The sequence below is a fragment of the Marmota marmota genome, unplaced genomic scaffold (assembly GCF_001458135.2).
Source record: "Marmota marmota marmota unplaced genomic scaffold, marMar, whole genome shotgun sequence".
Taxonomy (NCBI): domain Eukaryota; kingdom Metazoa; phylum Chordata; class Mammalia; order Rodentia; family Sciuridae; genus Marmota; species Marmota marmota.
Genome location: NW_025999842.1, coordinates 51625637 through 51648362, shown reverse-complemented (window position 1 = coordinate 51648362; position 22726 = coordinate 51625637). Strand labels below are relative to the sequence as shown.

At 37.7% G+C, this 22726-nt stretch overlaps 1 protein-coding gene across 3 annotated transcripts in view; it reads right to left on the bottom strand.

The window, feature by feature from the left end:
• The window catches only part of Myb (MYB proto-oncogene, transcription factor), a 32780-nt gene extending 10054 nt beyond the window's left edge, over nucleotides 1-22726 (bottom strand). Inside the window, exons 1-15 of one of the 3 annotated variants that reach the window (XM_048798666.1) lie at nucleotides 22633-22726; nucleotides 18228-18345; nucleotides 16369-16440; nucleotides 14716-14808; nucleotides 14246-14466; nucleotides 12333-12567; nucleotides 11031-11111; nucleotides 10485-10589; nucleotides 8775-9029; nucleotides 7479-7814; nucleotides 5880-6022; nucleotides 4754-4868; nucleotides 4537-4662; nucleotides 3755-3868; nucleotides 2594-2701 (exon numbers count right to left, since the gene is read on the bottom strand). In XM_048798666.1, coding sequence (XP_048654623.1) covers nucleotides 2594-2701; nucleotides 3755-3868; nucleotides 4537-4662; nucleotides 4754-4868; nucleotides 5880-6022; nucleotides 7479-7814; nucleotides 8775-9029; nucleotides 10485-10589; nucleotides 11031-11111; nucleotides 12333-12567; nucleotides 14246-14466; nucleotides 14716-14808; nucleotides 16369-16440; nucleotides 18228-18345; nucleotides 22633-22655 — 2145 coding nt within the window. In that variant the 5' untranslated portion in view covers nucleotides 22656-22726. The remainder of the gene's footprint in view (nucleotides 1-2593; nucleotides 2702-3754; nucleotides 3869-4536; nucleotides 4663-4753; nucleotides 4869-5879; nucleotides 6023-7478; nucleotides 7815-8774; nucleotides 9030-10484; nucleotides 10590-11030; nucleotides 11112-12332; nucleotides 12568-14245; nucleotides 14467-14715; nucleotides 14809-16368; nucleotides 16441-18227; nucleotides 18346-22632) is intronic. The other 2 variants (XM_048798672.1, XM_048798679.1) reach the window with 2 other exon arrangements.

The following is a 22726-nucleotide window of genomic DNA, read 5'->3' as shown; positions in this document are numbered from 1 at the left end:
ATAGAGTTAACCATGGTCTGAAATTATTAAACAGAAAATCCAGAAAAAAATTCATGATTTTTAAATAACTTTTATTACAGTATAATGTTATACTTCTCCTATTTTATTGTTATTAATCTCTTATTATGCCTAACTTATAAATTATCATCTGTGTGTGAGTATGTGTGTGTGTGTGTAGAAAAATCAGAGTGTATAGGATTTGGCACTATCCATTGTTCAGGCACACCCAGGAGTCTTGGAAACACATACTCCTTGGATAGAGGGAATTATTATATAATATTTTGAATCAAGATTATATGAAATATTGGTAGTAAGTGTTTCAATAGTTAGAATTGCTTGATACAACTTCCAGTGTTTAGCCCAAAAGTTTGAAACATTTTAGAAATCACACATTTCTGTAGTATCAGAAGCTAGGCTCCATGACATAAAACAAATTGAGTTATCTGTTATAGCAGACTATTAAAAATATTTGATCAATGTAAATCAGTAAACCATACAGTATATATAGAAGCACTGACTGTTATGTCTCAATTATTCAGTTGTTGGAAGTGACAAATACTACCTTCACCATGGAATGTACATACAGGACTTAGTTTCAGCATTCAGATATTAGAATGTGTGCAAATAGAACCCACTGTGTACTAGAAAACACAGGTTAACAAAATAGAGCTGCTACTCAATTTTGAGTTTCAAAGATAACCAATATTTCATTAAATAAAATTTAAATGTTAATATATTCCCATACTAAAATTTTTTAAAACTTGAATAACATTAAAAGTCCTGTGGCAAAAAATATCAAACTATTTTCATAAATATTGACATTATTACTCATAATATATATTTTATATAACATATATTTTATATCAGCATCATATTCAATTCTGAATGTTTTTTGCCTAAACAGTGTTTGGATTGGCCAAAAGTTATTAGGATTCTATGTTAGAAAAATAATCAGGGTTTTTCAATTTAGGTAATGATTACTGTTTCCAGATATACTTACATGCTTGCTGTTTGACACACAGAATGCATTTTTCTCTTATCATTTTGTTTTTGTGGTATTGGAAATTCCCAGCTTTTTTTTTTTTTTTTTAGACAGAGTCTCACTAAGTTGCTGAGGCTGCAATCCTCCTGCCTCGGTTTCAGGAGTAGCTGGGAGATTATAGATATATGCCATCATAATCAGCTTAAAATGCATTTTTTCTCTACTACTACAAATACAGGTTGTGTCCCAGGCTAGGTTACAAAATATGCATAAAACTTAACTATTAAGTTCATCTCTTAATCTAACTAAAATACTAATAGCATCAGTCAAATTCTATGCTCTGGATACCAAGGACCAAAGAAAAACAAAGAAAGGGTTTCTCTTGTAGACCCAGGATCAGGTCTAGGTAAAATTTTGAAATGGCTGCCACTTTGCCCAGACAAGCCTCTAATCCCTTTTCAGTGCCCCTCTAACATCCCAATGGTGTTTATTTTCTCACCTCTCAATTCTGTGTGATATGCTGAGTCCTCTCCACAGAAGGCCTGCCCAAGCCTGACTAACTTGGAACTTCTGACTGTCCACATGTTCTGACACTCCCTGTCCCACACTCCAGCCCCCAGACATCTTTTACCAAAGTACATGGTATCTGAGAGAGGCCACAGGAAAGTGATCTCACTGAATTAAAAACAAATGTGCCTACAATCTTTCTAGCTGTATTTTCATATTTTTAAAAGTAATTCTAAGTGTCACAAATACTTAAGAAGGGAGTTTTAAGATGCTCACAAGTTGGAATATGAAGGCCCAGACTATGACAAAAAAAGTTCTATAAGGGATCAGGCCACTCCAGTTACAGTGCTTGCAACCTACAGCATCAAATATGACTTTCCCCTTCTGAATCTCCATCTGCAGGAGAGTGAGGGGGTTTTCCTCTGAGTAGCACAGGAGGACTGAGGGGAGGACCCTACAGCTGGCTTGTTAATGTTGGGAACTGCTTTAAATAATTTGTGGGAACAAATTTGCATTCTTATTTACATTTGGCTTCGGATTAGTTTGGGAATTTGTTGTATATTCTCAACACACATCTACTTCAGGGTTATAAGGAAAATCTCCTTTGATATTAAAACCTGAGAGCAGATGGTCCATCATGGATTAGTCACAAGCATTGACAGTTGCTTTTTTTATTCTGATGGTCAAATACATTGCAATTATTTTCTGTCTAGATAACTTCACATTTCATTTAAAATCTAACCAATCTCAGAGCTTTGATTGTCTAGTGATAGAGCATAGAAAACAAGAATTTTGAAACAAAAAGTAAACTATGTAGACATTTAAAAAAATGTTTTCAAGAGGAAGGAGATACTGACCCAAGGGTGATCCATGATCTTAGTCACAGTAAAAAATGTTTTCCTTCATCATGCTTGGGGGACCAGCTCTCATGAAAATTTCCAGCCTGTCTCATATGAGTAGTACCAAAAATTAGAAGAGATTTTCTAGACATTAGATGTCACTTTAAGACACCACTCCTCTATGTCTAATATGTTAAAAACAACAATAATATAACAGTTTTTCAGTGAATGAATTTTAAGACACCAGTGATGGAATAATAATTACCTGCAAGGGACTCACCAGGGACCTGTTTTTAGGTGCTGTAAATGCTTTGAGAACATTGTCTTCATCTTCTGATACTGGTGTCATTAAAACAGAGCTTGTAAGAATATTCTAAAAAGAAAGAAAATATTTGAAATTTAAATGAGCTTGGATAATATGAAAGCCAACAATCCTAACACTGTTGAGAGGAGATTACTATGAGATGGTACTCATTAGCATGAAGAAATACAGGCATCTTCCAGAAAGTTTCTTCCCTGTGAGCTAAAAGGAGAACTCAATGATGTACTAACCCTCACACCACTGTGGCAAACACCACCAGAACCCAAAAAGCTTTGGGTCCCATCTTATTCTAAGCATGGGGTATGCACTTAAAATCCATCTTCTAAATGAATTCATAAGTCCATGCTTTTAAAACTAAAGGATATTCTAAGCTCTTGGATATGGATTGTTTATTTCATATACTGAGACAGAAATATTTTATAGCTGTATTAAAGGCAGTATAGTTCAATGACAAAAAGCCACGCTTCTATGGATTTTTAGAATTCAGAGCCACATTTTTAGAGTTCTAATCCAGTACCAGCCCCGTGAGGTATATAAACTTGAATAAATGACTAAGATACCAAATTTTCTAGTTGCTATAATGGAAGTGATAATGTTATCAATCTTATAGGGTTACTGCAAGGATTACATGAATTAACTCATCTAAAGTCATTAGATTAGGACTCACCACTTAATACATACTGAATAAGTATTAGTAATTATTGTTTGCTTAGATTCTCCATAAGATATAAGGGCAACTATTCACTAATAGTAAACTGGAAAAATGATGGAACCAAGGCAAGGCAATCCTGTTGGCCCTATGCACCCATGTATTCAGAACCAAACCTTGGGAAGAAAATCCACATATACTGATATGTACAGACTATTGTGGTCTTTATCTACTAAACAATATAGACAGAATCTGTTTTGAATACATAAACAAAAATTTCAACTTTATATTCTAACATTAATAATCTTTTTTTTTTTAAAAAAAATGCATGAGAGGCTGTTTTGAAACCAGATGCACTAAAGAGTGAGTATTGAAACCACAATGGCCCCACATACCACACATAGGATTCTGAGTCACTAGTGGAGCAACTTGGGCACTGGTGTATGGGTACTTACTGGTGGTGCCTCTGCCACAGGTGATGCCTGTGTGAACAGTTGAGCATTCAGACCGTCCCCTTCCCAGTGGCTTGAGCAGAAGAAGTTTCCCGCTTTATCAGTTGGAGATTCTACCTAAAAGCAAACAGCAAGTGCTTGTCATTTCTACCAGTACTACTTTCATGAAATATTTATTCTCAGTAGTAAATTTCTGGTCAGTCTCTCAAACATTCAACCTTGCATGAAAATAAATCCAAGAGGCAAATTATCCAACTTGTTAAGAGATGCCTCTTGCCAACAAGCTACTTTGATCCTTGCAGGTTACATCTCCTTTCTTCTATACTATGAATTTAAAATACTGCCATTTGAGTGTGAATTCCTATTTTTCTATGGTCTCAGAAAGTGAGGGAATATGTCATTCAGGGTAACTTGAATTTGTGTTCCCAGTGATAGTCATTCATATTTGGCTCAGAATAAACTGTTTCTTATTCCCTTAAAAAAGGGAGAGAGAAAATGGAATATTTATCATCTATCTATATTTTTAAGTATAATAAAAAGCTTCTTCCCTCTCTTTCCCTTATCCTAGCATCTTCTCTATATAAAGTTGATAGAAGTGGCTTGGCTTTCCAAACGAAAGGTTGCTGCCTACACTCTGGCAGTACCTTTTGAATGCATCTTGTATGAAAATCTTACATGAGAAGTGGTGCTGTCGCACAGCATCGAGGCCAGGCACATCAAAATGCACGAAAGAACAAAGGCAGCAGGAGTCACAGCTTGTTCCTTCCATAGGGTCTTATACTTACCTCCTGTTTGATTTTCTTCAGTAAAGGTGGGCCATTCTCTTGAAACTCAGCAACAATGCCAGATTCATCTGACTCTTGTTTGATCACATCCTGTAGATCTTCTACTAGATGAGACGGCGTCTGAGGCTGTAGGGAAGAGTGGACATTTTTGCATCAGAGGAAAATTCCTATCTATGCTAATAAGTCAACCACACTCAAGGACTTTTCCAAAACTTACTAGTATCTTCAGGGGACCATATTTAATTTCTTGAGCTGCAAGTGCATGTTTGAAAGGTGTGGGTGTTCTTGGCGAGCTTTCTAGGATTGACCTTTTGATAGCTGGAGTTCTAAACCTTTAAAAAAGAGAACAAGCAGCGGCTTAATATAAAAGAAATGTAATGCTCATCACTTTGTTTTATCTATCAAATTTAATTTTTTTCCAATAAACTCTACCACTGGTACGGAATTGGATATGTTTATAAATCATATCCATTCACTAGGGAGAAGATAATAGTAGACATATCTTCAAAATATTATATATAATATATAATATTATATAATAATAGTATATAATATTTCAAAATATTATATAGCCTTAAGACTAAAAGTGCTAAAATATTATTCATCTTTCCTGATGTTTCTGAGGATATGGGAAAATGCCCTCAATCTATATAAGAACTATAATAAACTTTGCCATATCTGATATCATTGACAAATCAATTTATATATTCATTAAAAGGAGATTCACACTAGAAAACATGTTAACCTTTTAAAATTTATTTTTTGTATTTGGAAGTAATAAGAATGGATTTCCTTCAAAGGTTTCTTATAATTCAAACTGATTTTCTCTTCCATTTCTTTGAATAGGTTAAGCCTTCATCAAATAAAAATGATTGTTTAATCACACCTTGGCTTTTAATCATATGATATTTCTGAAGATGTCAGAGAAAATTTAAGAGTAAAAATACGACCTATGTAAAGAACCACGATCAATCTTATTTTGAAGCTTATAATCAGAGAAGAAAGAAGGCTGAAAATCTTTTTCAGTGAGAGAAAAATTCAGTAGGGACTGAATGAACAAACAAAATAGATGGAAACATTTTATTAAAACTGCCTCTGCATATACAGAAATTGGAGTGAACTATAAAAGGCAATTTTGTTTATTTTCCCAGCTTCTACTTCTAGTTAGTTCTAACATTCCTAGGACAGACATATTCTGTTTGGGAATATTTAATATTTTTAATACATATAAATACACTAGCAAATTACTTACATACAAATATATCAGATAGTTGGGGGTTATATTCCATTAATTAGTTATAACCAAGATAAATAAATATTTTTTTCTTGATCCAAGAACTTACATGGTGTTTTCCTTTTGAGTTTTCACAGTCTGGTCTCTATGAAACGGTGTTGTAACAGTCAATTTGTAACCATTGAGAGGGGTGGAAGTTAAAGAAGGTGTTTCCAAGTCTAAGCTTTCATGGTTACTGGAAGTGTTTAAGAACTAAACACAGGAGAGAGAGAAAAGAACTACTTAGATTAAACAGTGATTCTCTACTCAGCCCAACTTCAAAATCACACCTAGATAATAAGCAAGTATGGTTTACTGACCCACTATGCAAAATAATAGATGTTAACAATCATATGGTGTTGAAGAGGGTATTAATTTACTTCAATTGAGCATCCAAAATAAAACTAGAGTCAATACTGAAAAACTCGCAAAATCCTAAGAAAATATTATCAATAAAAGACACTTGCAATTAAAGAAAATGAGACATGGCCTTTACTAACATTAAAAAGGTTATAAAGTATTTCTTTTAATAGTCAGGAGGCTGAGGTAGGATCACTTGGGTATAGGAGCTTGGGCAACTTATGAGACCCTGTCTCAAAACCAAAAAACAAACAAAACATAAAATAGTGACGACAACAAACTAACTCAGGGTACTTGTGTAAAGAAACTGTTTTTAACTTTGAGTCCATGTTTCTCAGATGTACATACCTATATACTTAGACTTTTTTCTAGAACATCATCTATTAAAATGTTGCAGAACTAACATTCTGCAAAACACTGCTTGGAAAATACAGACAAAAAAACCCTATACACACACACACACACACACATGTACATATATACACATATGTGTACATATATATATACTTATATACAAATATGTATGTATATACATATGTATGTATACATATATTTTTTTGGTGGAGGTATCATTTGTTTATACTTAAAGCTGTTCTCCAAACAAACGCAACAGAAAAAATTGGAAAAACATTTTAAAGTGCCAGATTATCTATTAATTTCAATTATTTTAATAATTTAGGAACACAAGTGTCTGATAAAGACTATAATTTCTATGCCTTAGAAACACTATATGAAATGAGAATATTCTTTGGCAAAAGCTTCACTAGTAAAATATGACACAACTCAAAAGAGCCAATGATGAAAATTTTAAATTTTCCTTAAGCGTTTGTTCCTCATCCTTTCCCTCCACCTTCCCACTCAAAGAGAGATTGGAATCTAAATTTCCAGTTGCAACCCAAATGGTATGTTTTCATAATTTGGTTCCCTCCTTTCTGGGGTCAGTGAATCACATAATGATAAATGAACAAAGAGGCAGAAAACATGTTAATATTTTAAAAGAAAGGGATCACACAGGACTAGAGAAAGAGACAGAAATGATAAATTCTAGGGTAGAAGGAAATAAGAGCATATCCCATGCAAACTATCTTCCAAATAAAGTAAAAGAGAGAATCAGGACAAAACCATCAGCTAGCCTGCAGCCAGCCTAGGCTCTGAGAGGCAACAGGTCTCAGCCACAGCTAGATTCAGTGCCAGAATGAAATCAGCAAGGGCAGCAGTAGTCATTTGTTCCAAAGGATTAGTTTCTAGATTATTAAGGCTCAGGTGTCTGTTGCAAATTAGTAACAGCTGTGCAGAAATTGTGTGCTACCTGCGAGGGAGAGAAGGGCAGGCTTTTGACAGGGGAACGCTTGGGACTTGCACTGCTGACGTCAGCAAATAAGAAGGAGCCAGAGTCTCCAGTGGCTAGGGGGCTGGCCTGGCCCCGCTTTTTTCGAAGGATGACCAGTGGAATTGTGCTGTGCTTTGCAGGAGGTAAAGCCTTGGGAGGGTTGTTCACCCTCGGGTTAGGCTCTCCTACAGGGCTATTCCCATTGCCCTCTCTTTGCTGAAGCTGGAGCCCTTTGCCTGCGGAATGCTGTCTAGGTGGAAAAGCTGCTTCTTCAGAGAATTCAGAACTGCTGAGATCACACCATGATGAAGAATCCTGAAACAATGTGGGAGGCACAGAACTCTGAGACAGTGTGTGCAAGTTGTGTGCCATCATCACCTGAAACAGCACTGAGAAAGACATGCTAAGTGCACAGAAAACCTGGGGCCCATATGGTGAACTTTTTCCAGCAGCAAGGGTACCAGTCGTTTGTCACCCTGCATTAGCAGGAACTGCTCGAGGTTAGTCCTACAGATGTGCTGTGGGGAGCTCCTGACATCCTATCATTTACATGCAATATAGAGCAAAGAGAAAACCTTTCTAGAAGGCACACAGTGGCGATATCCATGCCCTTTCCAGCAAGTACACAATAAATGTTTTATAACCAACTAGGAAACCCAGGAAATGAAGTGAGTGTCTGCTGAGTGGGGGCTGAACTCCAGTTTGTTTCACTAAGAATGATTTATCTTGGTGAACCAATGAGACGGATAATTAATGTTCGGTATTTTATACAGAAAGCCACATCTACCAATGAACTGATTATTTCAAATACACTGGAAGATTGCTTTAAGTTCCCAGTAAACATAATTCTTAATATGCTATCCAAAAGCAAAGCAATATTCTAGAGAAGCACAAAGAAGTAAGCAAAATAAAAGATCCTTTAAAAGTAACTCAAACACCAATTCCATAGCTGGAGTTCTGCTTTATAAGTCATTGGCTTTGTTATTATTATTATTTTTAAATATGCTCTTTGAAGGATAGCTGGAGTCCTGCTTTATAAGCTTTATTTTTTTTTAAATATGCCTTTTGAAGGAAAAGTTTAACAGCTGTCTTTTGTCTTGGTAGGGTATGATATGAGATCTCTGCAGAAATATATTTGTTAAGTCTAAATTCATACGTTTACCTATACATGAATTGAGACCAATAACATTTACTATAGAAAACGGCAAAGAGTTATGAAATGAGTTTTCTAAATCCCTTCCAGAAACATTAACTTGCCTTAGTAATTCTACTTACAGAATCTATAAATTGGAGTGTTTCTGCAACTTCTAAGAGGTTCTTAACATTATCCAGAATGGTACCCTGGTGGACGATCATGCACCTTGCTGGCGAGGCACTTTCTTCAGGTAGGGAGCTGGGATCCACTGGCAGAGATGGAGTGGAGTGGTGTTCCCCCAAACAGGAAACAGGTGCACTGTCTCCATGAGGTCTGGTGTGGTCGACAATGGAGGTGCTGTGCCACCCTGGGTAGCTGCATGTGTGGTTCTGTGTCTGAGGAAGGGGGGGTGGGGTGAGTGTAGAAATAAAGAAAAAGTGGGGGAAAAGAAAGGAAGAAGGAACTTAAAGCAATGATGTTGCACAAGGTATCTGATGCTGTTGGAAGAAAGATAAAAGTAGTTGCATCATCCAAAACTTATGCCTATGAAACAGTTGTCAAGATGTTTCCTTTTTGTCAATGCAAGCCCCTGCTTTTTAACAGTACTAGAGTTTATGCTTATGTGGTTACCTTCATTGTTATCATTTTGTTAAAACTTCAAACTATGCTACAAAGTACAAAGTTTTCATACTGACTGTCTTAGGAAATCAACTTGAACACAATTCGCAAAAGGTCCATCAATGTTGAGTTAAGAATTGTCTTATTTGCATTCTAACCTACTAAAAAGCTAGAGAATTCAAGAGGTTAAGTTGCTTTTCTTTGTACATGTTCCTGATGCTTCTATCCCTTTCTAAGGATGTAGACTGCACCGAGGCAGTGAAGGGCTGCCAAATCAGCGTGGTTAGGAAAGCAGAAGAGCAAATTAACAGAAGTCTCCTTTCAGCATGACCACGCAACAGGAGAAATTGCAAAACATTAAAGTTAAAAAGTGGTTGAGTGGTCAAACTAACATGTGCACATAATCATTTTATTATTTAACAAAAAAGAAATTTACCCCTAAGAATACCTACTAGGTATCACTTCTCTTTTATTCACTTTGTTGGCTAACTAGATTTGTTACAAAGTACAAGCTGCTTTCTCAGTTTGCTGCCCAATTATTAAAAAAGATATCAGAATTCAGTAATGATCCACACAACTTTCATGCATGCAAACAAAAGAGACCAGTGTTATTTATGCATCAGTGTTTTACATCTATACATATAAAAATATGTATATAAAATAAAAATATAATAAATATATATTTAATAATAAGTATATAAAATATACATAAATCTTTTTACATGTAATACTGAATGTACATCAAATCATGTTTGCAATTATAAAACAAGGACAGATTAAGAAAGTGAGAGAAAAAGAAAAAAAGTTAAACAAATAGCATATAGTACAAAGCTTTGTAAAAAAAAAATATAGCACTTCTTTTATTTTATTCTTGCTAATCTTTTAACTGATTACAGTCCTGGAGAAAAAAAAAATGGCTTGATGAAAAGCACAAATGAATTTTGTTTCTACTGTAATACAAAAAGACTACTTCCAATTTAGTCAATACACATTCTTTTTAAAATTTATTTCTTACATACATGACAATGGTGGAGTGCATTACATAGTTAATACACATTCTGATACCAACAGTATTTTTTTTTTTTTTACTATCAACTACTTCTGTTTAAACATAGTTAACTGATATATAGAATTGTGGCTGGGGTAATATTTAGAAGAGAAGAAAAAGGATACAGAAGAGTATTGGGGTAAAGCTGCAAACCATCCCACCAAGTACGTAGTGACATTCTTACCGGTAATGCCTGCTGTCCTTTGAGCTCATTCTCAGTTGACATTAGGAGCAACTCTAATTCCTTTATTCGTTTTTCTTTCTCAGGGTCTTCATCATTATAGTGTCTCTGAAATTAGAAGTTAAGGGGAGGGGAAGCAAAGGTCTGATTGGAAAGTGGTTGTAGCCTGGAGTCTTAAGGTACCACCACACAGCCCAAGGAGCCTCAGTGTAAAACCAAGACAAGTCAAATATTTCCACTACAGAAATCTTTCTGAATGAGATTTCAAACTTAAGGTAGTGATGGGAAATCTGAGGCTACAGAGTGGATGCTGCCTAATGAATTGTTTCAACTTGAAACAATGAACATCAGAAAACCCTCCAGAACAAACCCTCCAAGAAGCCAAGATTGGTAGATTGTTGGCCTGAACTTTACCCTCCTCTCTACTATTCCCTTTTCTTTTTACTTCAGCTGCTCAGGTGAAAATAAGTGTCTACATAAAAGAAATAAAGTATTTCTTAAAAGCACTGCCTTGCCCAGATAATGAGTTTCTTTATAAGAGAATCTTACCTGAATGGCTGCAGCAGCTGGCTGAGGAACATTAACTATATTTACATGTAAAGCTACAGGATATGGAACATGACTGGAGACCTAGATCAAAAAAGGGAAAACAAAGGCCGAGTCATTCATGGTTACATATGCTTCAGGGGATTTGACTTCCTGAGGTTTTATTCTGGGACTGAAGGGGGAAAAGTACTCTACTGATAAAATTCTCTAAACAATTAAATAACAACAAAAAACCTCCTTTAATTTGAAGTTTAGCCAGGCCTTTTAAAAATGGCTGAACAGCTAAAGCAATACGGTACTCATCAGTCCCAACAGGAAGCATTCCTTAGAGAAAAAAACACGATGGAAATATAATCTAAAATACATTTGTGAATGTATGAAACGTTTTCATGGGAAAAGGAGATGGTACTAGCTGCTTGTAACAAAATATTTTTCTGAGAATAATTATGATGTTTTGATAAAAAGCACAAAACCTCTTATGATAATCCATTCACCTGAGACCTTTCTGGAAAGTCTGTAGTCAAATCCATGGAACAGAGAAAGAAGAGTAAAAACTACTCATGAATATGTTTTGCCTAACATTTGCATATGAGGTCTGTATTCTTGGATAAATTTCATCATTTATTATTGTTAGTTCAAAGATTAACATTCCTTGATTTTTCTTCTTTTCCACTCACTAAAAATCCTTTCTTTCCATACATATAAATGTCTAGAAATGAGGAAGGAATCACACTAATCCAAAGAAAGATAAAAGGGAACATTGGAGTACCAATGCCATAAAGCTCTGCTCTTGAATCAGAGTAAAAATGTAATCGTTTACTGAATCAATAACTGCATTTTGGCTAGATCACTACCAGAATTAACAACCTATCCATTGGTGTCAAGCTATTTTCTCTACAAATGTAATATTACATTCACTTTTCATTTTGGAAGAGAAAAATATTAGACTATAAATGTATCTTTCCCTTCCCCCATTCTTCTTCAGCAGTACTTTAAGAAAATTTACATCCAAACTCTAATTTTAAATTAGAATTGAAGTAGTGAGTTAGAATCAAACAACTTGGATTTTACCTGGCAATACATGACTTGTAATCCTGGACAGAATCACTTAACCATCTCATTTCCAGACACATGACTCAGGGATACCCATATTTACCCTGATCTATTTCAAGGGGTATAGGTGAAGATTGATCTTAGTTATGTTTAGGAAAGCTCTTTGAAAACAATATAACCACAAGTATTATTATTATCGGTAGCTAAAATAACCATGTCTTTCACTAAAGTAAATTCTCAGGAATGGCTTACGTTTTGTGCTTCGGAAATTTGGTAATAGGAATAGTCATTGCTGACTGAGGGCTGGCCAGTTGGAGGGAGTTGAGATGAAGGTGGGGCATGAGCAAAACTCATCAAGTGATTGTTTTTCTGGAAGCCTGTGGCCACTGTTGGCTGGCTGGCTTTAGAAGACTCCTGCAGATAACCTTCCTGTTCCACCTTCCTACGCATTGTAGAATTCCAGTGGTTCTTGATAGCATTATCAGTTCTGCACAGAAATATAGCACATAAAAATTTTACAAACAAAAATTTCAATTCAGATTAGAGTTAATTGACAGAAAACTGTTTCTAACAGAAATCTTTATTTTGGTTCCACTAACAGTTGTTTTCTCTTTTTAATTGTTTCGTTCTTTTCCACCTGCTAAGATCTTGCTTTCCCTGTAGCCAAATTTAAAAATCCATAGATTTCTCTTATTTATATAATCTAGAATGTATGGATCTTTCTATAAACTCTGGTATCTTTTCATCATTTTGTGTCTGAGGTAAGGGAGTATTTTCAACACGATAACCTTTCAGTGTTGATCCTGACCATTTGTGGTACAAGACTCAAATACAACCTAAAAGTTCTAGCTGTCCTAAAACAATTACTCCTTCAAGAATGGCTTAGCAGGGCCTACCCACCACAAAAATCAGGGACTTGGCAGTGTTTGGGAATGACAATGACGCTGTCTCAGTGTCTACTCTTTAACTCTTATATCACTAGTGAGAAATTTGGAGTCAAAAACCCTTCCTACCTTTTGAAAAGCATCCACTGTTCTTACAAGCCAGACAGAGGTGAAAGGAAAGGGAAAAAGGGAAAAATGATAACTCCCGGATATTTTCAAACTGCAAAGCATTTTAATTAATGTCTTTCCATTCTCGGGAAGTTTCTCAATTCAAAAAAAGAAAAAAAAACCCCAAAACCAAAAAACCATTTTAAGACTACCTTTCCCTATTTTCATGGGGGTGAGGGAATGTGTGATAAAGTAAGAGGAAGTTGAATCACCCCTTTAATTTTTAGAAGAGGCAATAGTATATCCTCCATAGGGGAGAAAAGGCCACCTTTGACAAATCTCTTGGATTTTCTAAGCTTTTACTAAACCCCGAGGGAGGAAATGCTTTGGAGCATCACAAGAAAACACAGCATAATTCATCTTTAAAATTACCCTTTCTCCATTTTTATATTAAGACGCTCAAGAATAAAAATATCTTTAATATTTTCTACCTTAAAATCTATAGTTAAAAAGTATTTTCCAAAGTAAGAAAATTCAGTTATATATTACTTAAGGGAGGAATATGGGACAAAAATGAGCTTCCATAGTCATTCCTCATAATAAGATCATTTTCTTGCCTTGTTCACTGAAAAAAAAGCTTTATATTGACATTATTTAAAAACCTGGAAAAAGTATGATAACTCTAGAAAGACATTATTTCTTTATTCAAAGTAAAAAAAAAGTTAATCATGTAGCATAATGAAGTGAAGCCAGGTATTTGGAAAATAATAGCTGAGCAACTGCCAAAATGGTAGCCAGTCACTAAATTGGCCGAATGAATTCAGACCAAGGACAGACTGTCTACATTCAGTTTCCTTTTGTGTTTAGAGCTCTGCAGTTTACAAAGTGCTCTGACATTTATTTTACTTTGATCCTAACATTGGCTCTGTGATATAGATTATTACTTATTTTTGCAAATGGGGAAACCACGGCTAAGTAAAGTTCAAAGATTTAGCCCAAGGCTCACCACTGGCTGGATCCTAAAAGTCCTCCACTAGATAAACTATAGGATATTTTCTGGTTCTAAATAAAACATTATTGATGGTATGTAATTTGTTCATACATTTAAAACAGAATGTTAGAATCCCGCTCCTTCATTCTTCCCAATCAATATATTTTTTGACATAGTATTACCGTCCAGGCAGTAGCTTTGCGATTTCTGCCCATCTGTTCCCCAGTCTCTTGTGTGCCTGGTAAATAATTCTGTCTTCCTCTTCTGTCCAGGAGGTTTTCTTAACTTCTGGATTCAAGTGGTTATGCCACCTCTCCCTACATTGTTTTCCAATTCTCCCTTTTAAGTGCTTGGCAATAACAGACCAACGTTTCGGACCGTATTTCTGTACAAGTTCTATCACCTTCAGATAAACACACAAAAATAACCTGTGTTTTAATGTTATGTAATGAGTCATTAATCATTCTTCAGTGTTACAAGTTCTTTAGAAAACTTCTAAAAGTCTGCTTTCATTCACTGGAAATATGGGACCAGAGTCCTTTACTTCCTGTTTGCTCACTTTACCTGCTTCCTTGGCTGGGGAAACATCCAACAAAGATGTCTGGGGAATATTCTTAACTTTAATGCACACATCCGTGAAAACAAAACTTACTCTCTGATCTTCTTCTTTGGTCCAAGGACCCTTGATGAGCTCAGGGTTTAGCACTTTCTGCCATCGGTGTTGGCACTGCACATCTGTCCGATTCTAGACAAAGTATGCACCATCATAAAGATAGAACACCATATGCATGTGAAAACTTTGCTTAATATGAGTCATACAGAGAAAATATGCAATGAAAACATTCAAGAACACCTTAAGGCATGTGTAGAGAGCCCACCTTTCCCTCAGTACTTACAGGCTAAAGAATGTACAGAATACATCAAACTTGCATATAAAATTAGAAGCTTTGCCTCCTGTGCCTGTCAATTTAACTTAACCTTGACCTCAGTCTGTGGCATGTGAAGTAACCTACATGGTTACAGACTTCTTAGAAATTCCAGTTTTTCAGACTTCAATGGAAACCCACCAGAAAGGAATATAATAAAGTTTGCTTCCCAAACTAAGAGATGTGCATTCAGGAGCACAAGACATTATATTGTGGAAGGAGCAAAGATGATAAAAGGTAGGCCTACTTTATAGGACCTTGCAATCTTACATGAAGGGAAAGGCAAATATATAATTAATTATGACAGAAGGCTGAATTCAATTCATATGCAAGGAGAGACACAAAGCAAAGTGCCATGGAAGTGGGGAGTAAAGCATTCCCTTAGGAGGAGAAATTCCTTCTAAAGAAAGGAATCCAAAAGAGCTCTGGATGTGGACGTTGGAGGATGGTCAGAACTTTTGACTGGAGAAGGAAAAGGAGAACATTCTAGGAGGTGAGATGAAAGGATCAAAATTCCAGAGGAGGAAAGCAGAAGTGAATTCCACCAAATGAGCTTATGGAGAGAAGTAGGAAACAGCATGGGAGCTATAAGTTGGGGCTATGTAGGGGGACCTCTCTGTATCAGGTCAAAGCAGTTACTTAGTTTGTAAGACTGTAAGTCACCATTGGTGGGTTTTGGTTATGATGTTAAGGGTTAAACCCAGAGTCTTGCACATACTGGGCGAGTGCTCTGCTACTGAGCTACACCTCCAACTACTATTGTTGTTTTTGAGAAGATAAGATACATATGCATTTTAGGAAGCTGATCTGTCAATAGTGTTTGGGATGGAGAAAAAAATGGAAAGCTACAAGTGGGGAAGCCATTGGAATAGCCCAGATGAGAAAACAGGGGGCCTATCTTGTGACCCAACTATGGAATGTGAAGGATGAGGAGACTACCAAGGAATTCCAGCTTTCTTCATAACTGCTTAGACATAAGGGACAACAGAATGGGATAAGTAAAAAATATCCTAGCATTTCAAACCTGAGTACCAAACACATGGCTATTTACAAAAATGGGGAATTCAGAAGCTGAACAGGAAAAAATATCAAGTTTAATCATCTACTACGTAACAAATCATCAGAACCTTAATTTATATTATCTCAAGAAATCAAAGATAAGCAAGAAGCAATTGTTTAAGATGTTGTGGAAATGTTTTAAAATTTATTTAGAAACCCCCAAAACATGCATTACAAAATGTAAATGATGAGAGGGCATCTCTCCCCCTACTTCTTATATATGAGCAATATGTGATATCTTAATAGCTTCTATAAGAATATTTTATTTAAATCTTTAGGAGGAACTTTTCTATTACAAAGAGAATAAATCACTAACTTACCGGGAGATAATTGGCAATGACTTTCCAGTCATCTGTTCCATTCTGTTCCACCAGCTTCTTGAGTTTTTCATCCTAGGACATTTAAAGATAATCCTAAGATATCAGTCATTTACTGAATAACTCTGTTCAAGTTCTACTGAACAACGGAATTAATGCTAGGATCCAGGGGGAAAAAAAAACCCTACTCAAAGTATCCAAATACAGAAAATAAATTATACTGGTCTAGAGCAGAGATTTATTTAGAGTCAGACTAGAGTTTTTATTTTGGCTCAGCTATTGATTAGTTATACCAGTTGCATGTATTATTTTACCTTTTCGGACCTTACTATTGTTATCTATAAAATGGGAATGCTGATATCAATAGGATTGTCTGGGGATTACACAGGGTAATTATGCAAAACATTTATAATAATCCCAGGCACCTATTCAGTGCATAATATATGACAACTGTTAGGAGTTTTACTTAATGATGAAGAAATAAATTTCAATATTAGACTCAGTAGCCATTGAACTATGATAATAGATAAGATCTTGAATAAAAAATAGAATATTTCCAGTTGGTTCAATCTCTTTCATATGTTAAAAAAATAGAAGATAACTTTTTTTGATACTTAAACTTGAATGCATATATAATGTAATAAAGTCATTTGGTTTTTGTTATCAATATATGCAGTTTTAAATGAGGCCAAAACATATTAGAACACAGAAGACACTAAAACATTCATGGAAAATTGGTTCTTTCAGTTCATGTACTATTCACTGTCCCATCACTTCATAAGAGTCGTTCTCAATGTGCTTTTTATGTTTCTGCAAAGGTAACATCCATTCACAATACAGGTCCCTGGTACAATACAGACACAACCAGGAACCAGGTTAACAACAGAACTTCTATTTCCCTAATGATCATCCTAAGTGCACAATCTCTACAGGTAAAATATGAATTTCCCATGTGCCTCCCTGGAAATCCTGTCTGTCTGTCCAAAGGTACTCTGGTTTAAATGAAGCAGAATGCAATGAAATTGAAGAGAGTTAATATAACTTATATTTAAATTAAATCTTCTATGATTGGTGGCAATTTTTTGGAGAATATTAAAAAAAGAAACTTTTCCTCACACCATAATAATTTAGCTTCAGAAGGACTTTTCCTTTCTTGAAAGGATTAAGCTTTTGATAAACTAGCAGAAAAAGAAATGTGGGGAACAGTGGTCTTTCTACCCATTACTGGGTGGTTTTAGAGCAAACATTCATACCCATATATGGATCTGTGAAAGATCAATACCAAGAGTATTAAACGAATATATTATAAAGGGGTAAGTTCTATACATGTTTTGTTTTATTCCTTGTTTTGTTTTTGGAAATAGCAATTCATTCATTTATTTGGGAGTATTATTAACATCCTACTTTGCAGTGGTGAGTAATTCTGGGTTCAGGAAATACAAAGATAGTGATGTTTAGCTCTACCCTCAAGAGGCTTGCAGTCTCCTGGGAGAGATGCAGCTATCACATCAACACTAAGGCAGAATCTATACCCAAGGGCAGAGAAATGAAGGAGGATGCTTCCAGCCCTCTTGGAGGAAGCCAGGGATGGCTTCACAGAGTGGCCATATCTTTGTCATTAATGAAGAAATGGTAGGAAGTGGTGGGTCTCAAGAGCGAGAACTGGATAGGCAGAGGGAAACAGATGGAACATAAAGGAGAAAGGAGAGGACACGTGGATGAGTGGGGGACATAAGCAGCCAAGGCCAAGCTTTCAAAGACCCTCCTAATGAGCTACAGCACCTGGAGCTGAGCTGGAATTTTGTTGTTCATAAATTATACACTACCATTTTTTTTCATGCTTTGATAATATGATTATTTACCTCTTCCCTGGTCCACCTAGTTTTCCCTAAGTGACGCTTTCCAGACTTGGGAAGCAGCCCATCATAGTCATGGTCACACATTTCAATGTCTTCATCATCCTCGTCACTACTGTATATGCTGCAGAAATAAGAATGGCAGACTTGGGCTGAAACAAGAGGATTTAAACTATTGGATTACAAAACTTACATAAAAACTCCTCAACAAGCTTTTCAAAGGTTATGAAGATGAAACTTTGGAAACTTGCACAACAAGATTGTTTTCTGCGTTCTGTTGCTCTAGTATTGTAAACTGGTTCTGCTGTTATTGGTATCCACAGATACGGCAAAGGACCTGGCACTGTCTTACTGCTCTGCATGTTTGGACCTGCTCTTATTGTTAGATCAGTGACAAGTTACACATTTGGCAACCTTCCAACCAATGAAGGTTTAAATTTAAAACTTAATGTTAAGACAAGAAAAAGAATAAGAGCCCGGGTCCTTTATATAAGTGCACTCTCAAAATCTCTGGGATATGTCACATCATTTAAGTAATATCTCCCAAATACAACAAACAAATCACTTATGTTATTCCAACAGGGCTGGCATTTTATTACAATAAAAATTCAAGAAATAATATATCCAATAATATAATTATAGTCATTCCTTAAGATGAGAAGATTACAAGAAGGTAAGAGGAAAGGATTTTAAAGCCTGAAAAAGGATAAGACCATCAAGTGATCAAAGTGTTTTGGCACTAACATAAATATCAAATTGTTCAAAACCCTGGGCCTGAAGGACCCAACTGTGGCCATGTTTACATGACTCAGTTTCCAAAGTAACTAAGTGAATAATTAGGCCACTTAATAGTCAGAATCTTTTTTACTCTTATTTTTTCTATCTTTGACTAAGTGATGTTTAAAATATCTTAAAATGTACCCAATTCAAAAGTAAGGGATTCCCCCAGAAGAAATCTATGGGTTAAAAAAAATTATTGTTTTCAAAAGAGATTTTCCCTTTACTAGTTGACTAAAATATGAATTTTGATGAGTTTTGACAAAATTCTATACTTAGTTTATTTATCATATACCGAAGAGATGAGAGTAATTTCATAGCTTACTCTCAGCTGTAATTTTCTTTATAAAACAAGATATGAAAAGCTATACTACCTTACAAATTTCATTAAAATTTGTCATTGTAATATTGAGAAATCCATCAAACTGAGACTGATTGCTTTATGATAAAAGCAATATCATAATGCAAATTATTTTAAAAAAGGAAATTTACATTCATAAAAGGTTTTATCTTACCTAACTAACTCAGAAGCATAAATTACCAACTCCCTACAAGTCAAGCAGAAGTGCTCATCAAAAACTCTGAGTTGGGATTCTAATGTTTAAAACTAATATTTTGAGAAACAATCTGATGATCCAGGTTGCATGGTGACAAGATGTAATCTAAACTTCAAGTACAACTACCAACACCCACACCCACACACACACATACACACACACACACTCACAAATCCCATTAAAGCATATTTATAGTCTTTTTTTTTTTCATTTAGTTTCTATCCTTTGAAACAAGAGTCTATGTTTAGTACTGGAAATAGGAGGGAGTAAACAATCAATCATAATTACAATAATAATATTGACAAGTCAATAACCATTAAAACAATTTCCTTTTAACATAAAATACAGTATTATAAACAAAAAATTAACATAAGCCCAGAGCTGTAAGTCTGCATCTTTTGAAAGGTTCGTAGTAAACTCCTTAGAAAGCCATCAAATGAAGTAGCTCCTTGTGAAGTATCATGGATAGCAAGAAAACCAAAGGAATTTGAAAGTAGAGTCATAGGCTCAACTCAAATTAACTTTTTAGGTTTGGCTAGACCTGGAGACCTGAACTGTGGACATTTCCCAAACCATTAACTGGGCATATCCCTTGGCAACAACAATCTAGAAACAAGCAAAATATTCAGCTGCCCACAGGGGGCAGTCCATCTCAGGTGAGAAAGAACTGGAATCAAACAGGACCAGAGTTCTCTAAAGGATAAGGTGTCAGTCCTAGTTCTGCCTCCGCCTAGCTGCGTGACTTGGCCAAATCACTTCCTCTCTCTCGAGACTTCGGTTCCTCGCTTATACATTAGGGTTTGGATTCTATTTCTAAGGTACTTTCCAGCGTGCATAAATGATACCTATATGTCTTCTGTGACTCTTTGAAATTAAGCAAATAGGCAAAACTGTGCAAAACCAAGGTCTTGGGGGAAAACGTGGCATGTGCCTTCTGCAAGGGCCATGAGGACAGCGGGACCAGACCAGGACTGCTATCAGCAGGCTTCGCGCGGGGGCTCTCCTTTGACCTTTGCATCTGATTTCCTTGCTCTAAATTGTCCTGCCCGCCTCAGTAGCATGATTAATTTCTGCTAAAGACCTGAAATAACTTTTCCTTTATCTGCTCTGACAAGATCTCAGACCCAACAGTCAAAGGACTTTCAAAGGCTGATTTCAGGCTTGATGCACTCGACTCCTCCACCTGCTAGACCCGGTGTGGTTACAAGAGTACAACTATGAATATTACATTCTGTCAAGGAAACAAACCGTGCAAAGAAACGAAAAAGAAAAGAAGCGCTGGGGGTTGGGAAGAGGGAGGGGAGCGGGAGGAAGTGCCTTGTGGCCGCTACTGTGATTCTAGAAAAGGGGTTCAGACTATTTCGCTGACCTGGTTAATAATCCCTGCCGAGTTGACGCTCGCCCTGCAAGAAACGGCTCGGAACCCGCAGCCGGGTTTCTCTTCCCCCTGAGCCAGGTTCAAGGCTCCCGCCCCTCCCCTCCGGGCTACCTGGGAGCCGCGGGGAACCTGCGCAGCCCCGCCCAGCGGGGGCAGCCTAGTCCTCGGGGCGCGGAGCCTGGAGCGCGCCTCGGGTCAGCACCCCTTCCCAGCTCCCTCCTCCTATTGCTAGTTTCTGCTCTCAACAAAACAGGTGAGCTTGATTGCTTTCCTGTGAAGTCCAAAACACGAAGGTGAAACCTCCCAAGGGGTGGCATCCTTGCCCCGCGAGGTCGACCCCCGTGAGAGGGGTAGGGGGCCGGGATTTACCTATATCGACCCCCTTTTCTTCCCACTCCAAGCTACGCACGCACAGGCGTAGCTCCAGGGCCCGGCCAGCCTCGGGGTTCTGCAGCAGGGCTCACGCCCACGCTCCTTGCAACTTCCAGAGCCACAGGAGGACCAATGCCCACCAGTACATGAAACAAATAAGTATGAGAAAATCAAACAACCCGAAGAAAAGCAGGCGGGTTTGCTTTGCCTTCACGGGATTTTTCCCAGAACGCCTTCGCGAAGGTCGGTCCGATCGCCTTTCCAGAGGCCAAGAGACTTAAGGCAGCTGCAGCAGGGCGCGGGCAGGAGCAGGGACCTCAGTCGCGTCCACGTGTGCGCACTGCCTCGGGATCTCTTGCCCAGGAGAAGAGCCCGCGGGGATTGCATCCCAGGTGCGCAGCAGCGGCCTTGGTGCTGAGGGCCTCTGTCCCTTTGGGCTGAGTGGCGACCACTATGGCCACTGAGCCAGCCCCCGCAACCTGTTCTCTCAGGCAGCCGGGGCGTGATGAGTCCGGAAAATCCCCGGGGCTGGTAGAGGCTGGACCGCCAGCAAGTGACAGTTCCTATGAGTATTTCCCTCCTCCTCTCCCTCATTCCATCTGTAGGGTCAAAATGTAAGGGCATTTCACCCATCATCCTGACCAGCCTTCCCAAGTGCGGTGACATGTGCAGCGCGAGCGCGTGTGGGTGCGCGTGCAATGTTTGCAGTAGAAATAAAAACCTTCCAGAGAATAATAATTCGAACCTTCAACCAGGGCTTATAACAATTTGCAAAGCCTTTTCGTCCCCTAAAACCTTCTTTCCAGCCGCCTGTCAGCTGACACTCTTCTATGCCTCCATAATGAATGAATGAAATTTAAATAAACTACCTGCAGCTACTAAACAATCCGGCATTTTCCTATATCTGCCATATGCTCTGCACTTTCAAATTCAAACATATCTCAATGCATCCAGCAGTTAGGCTGCGACTCTCTTGCCGACACCCAAGGCATCACGCCAGGCACCTGGTGGGCTCCCCTTGGCTGGTGGACACCGCTCTGCCCCCGGTTGGAACGTGCTTCTTTTTCCCCCCCAAAGGGAAACATATACCCGTGCAACTTGCAAAAAGAGCCGCGGGGCATGCTTCCCAAAGTCCTGATGCATTTCCCGCACAGACTCTTCCATTCATCAGTCTCTCCAGCCGCTTCTGCGGCCGAGGCAGGGGCTCCAGGTCCTCCCGGGTTCTGACAGCACCACAGAAGATCCGGGAACCAATTCCCACCTGCTCCTAGGCGCCTGGTGCCCCGCGCGTCCCTGCCCTGGGCCGCCCTCTTGGACTCCCCGTTACCTGTGCCGGGGTCTCCGGGCCATGGCGCGGCGGGCGCGGGGCTCCGCCGAGAGCCGCGGGGCACGCACCGGCTACCGCCTCCGCTGCCCGCCGC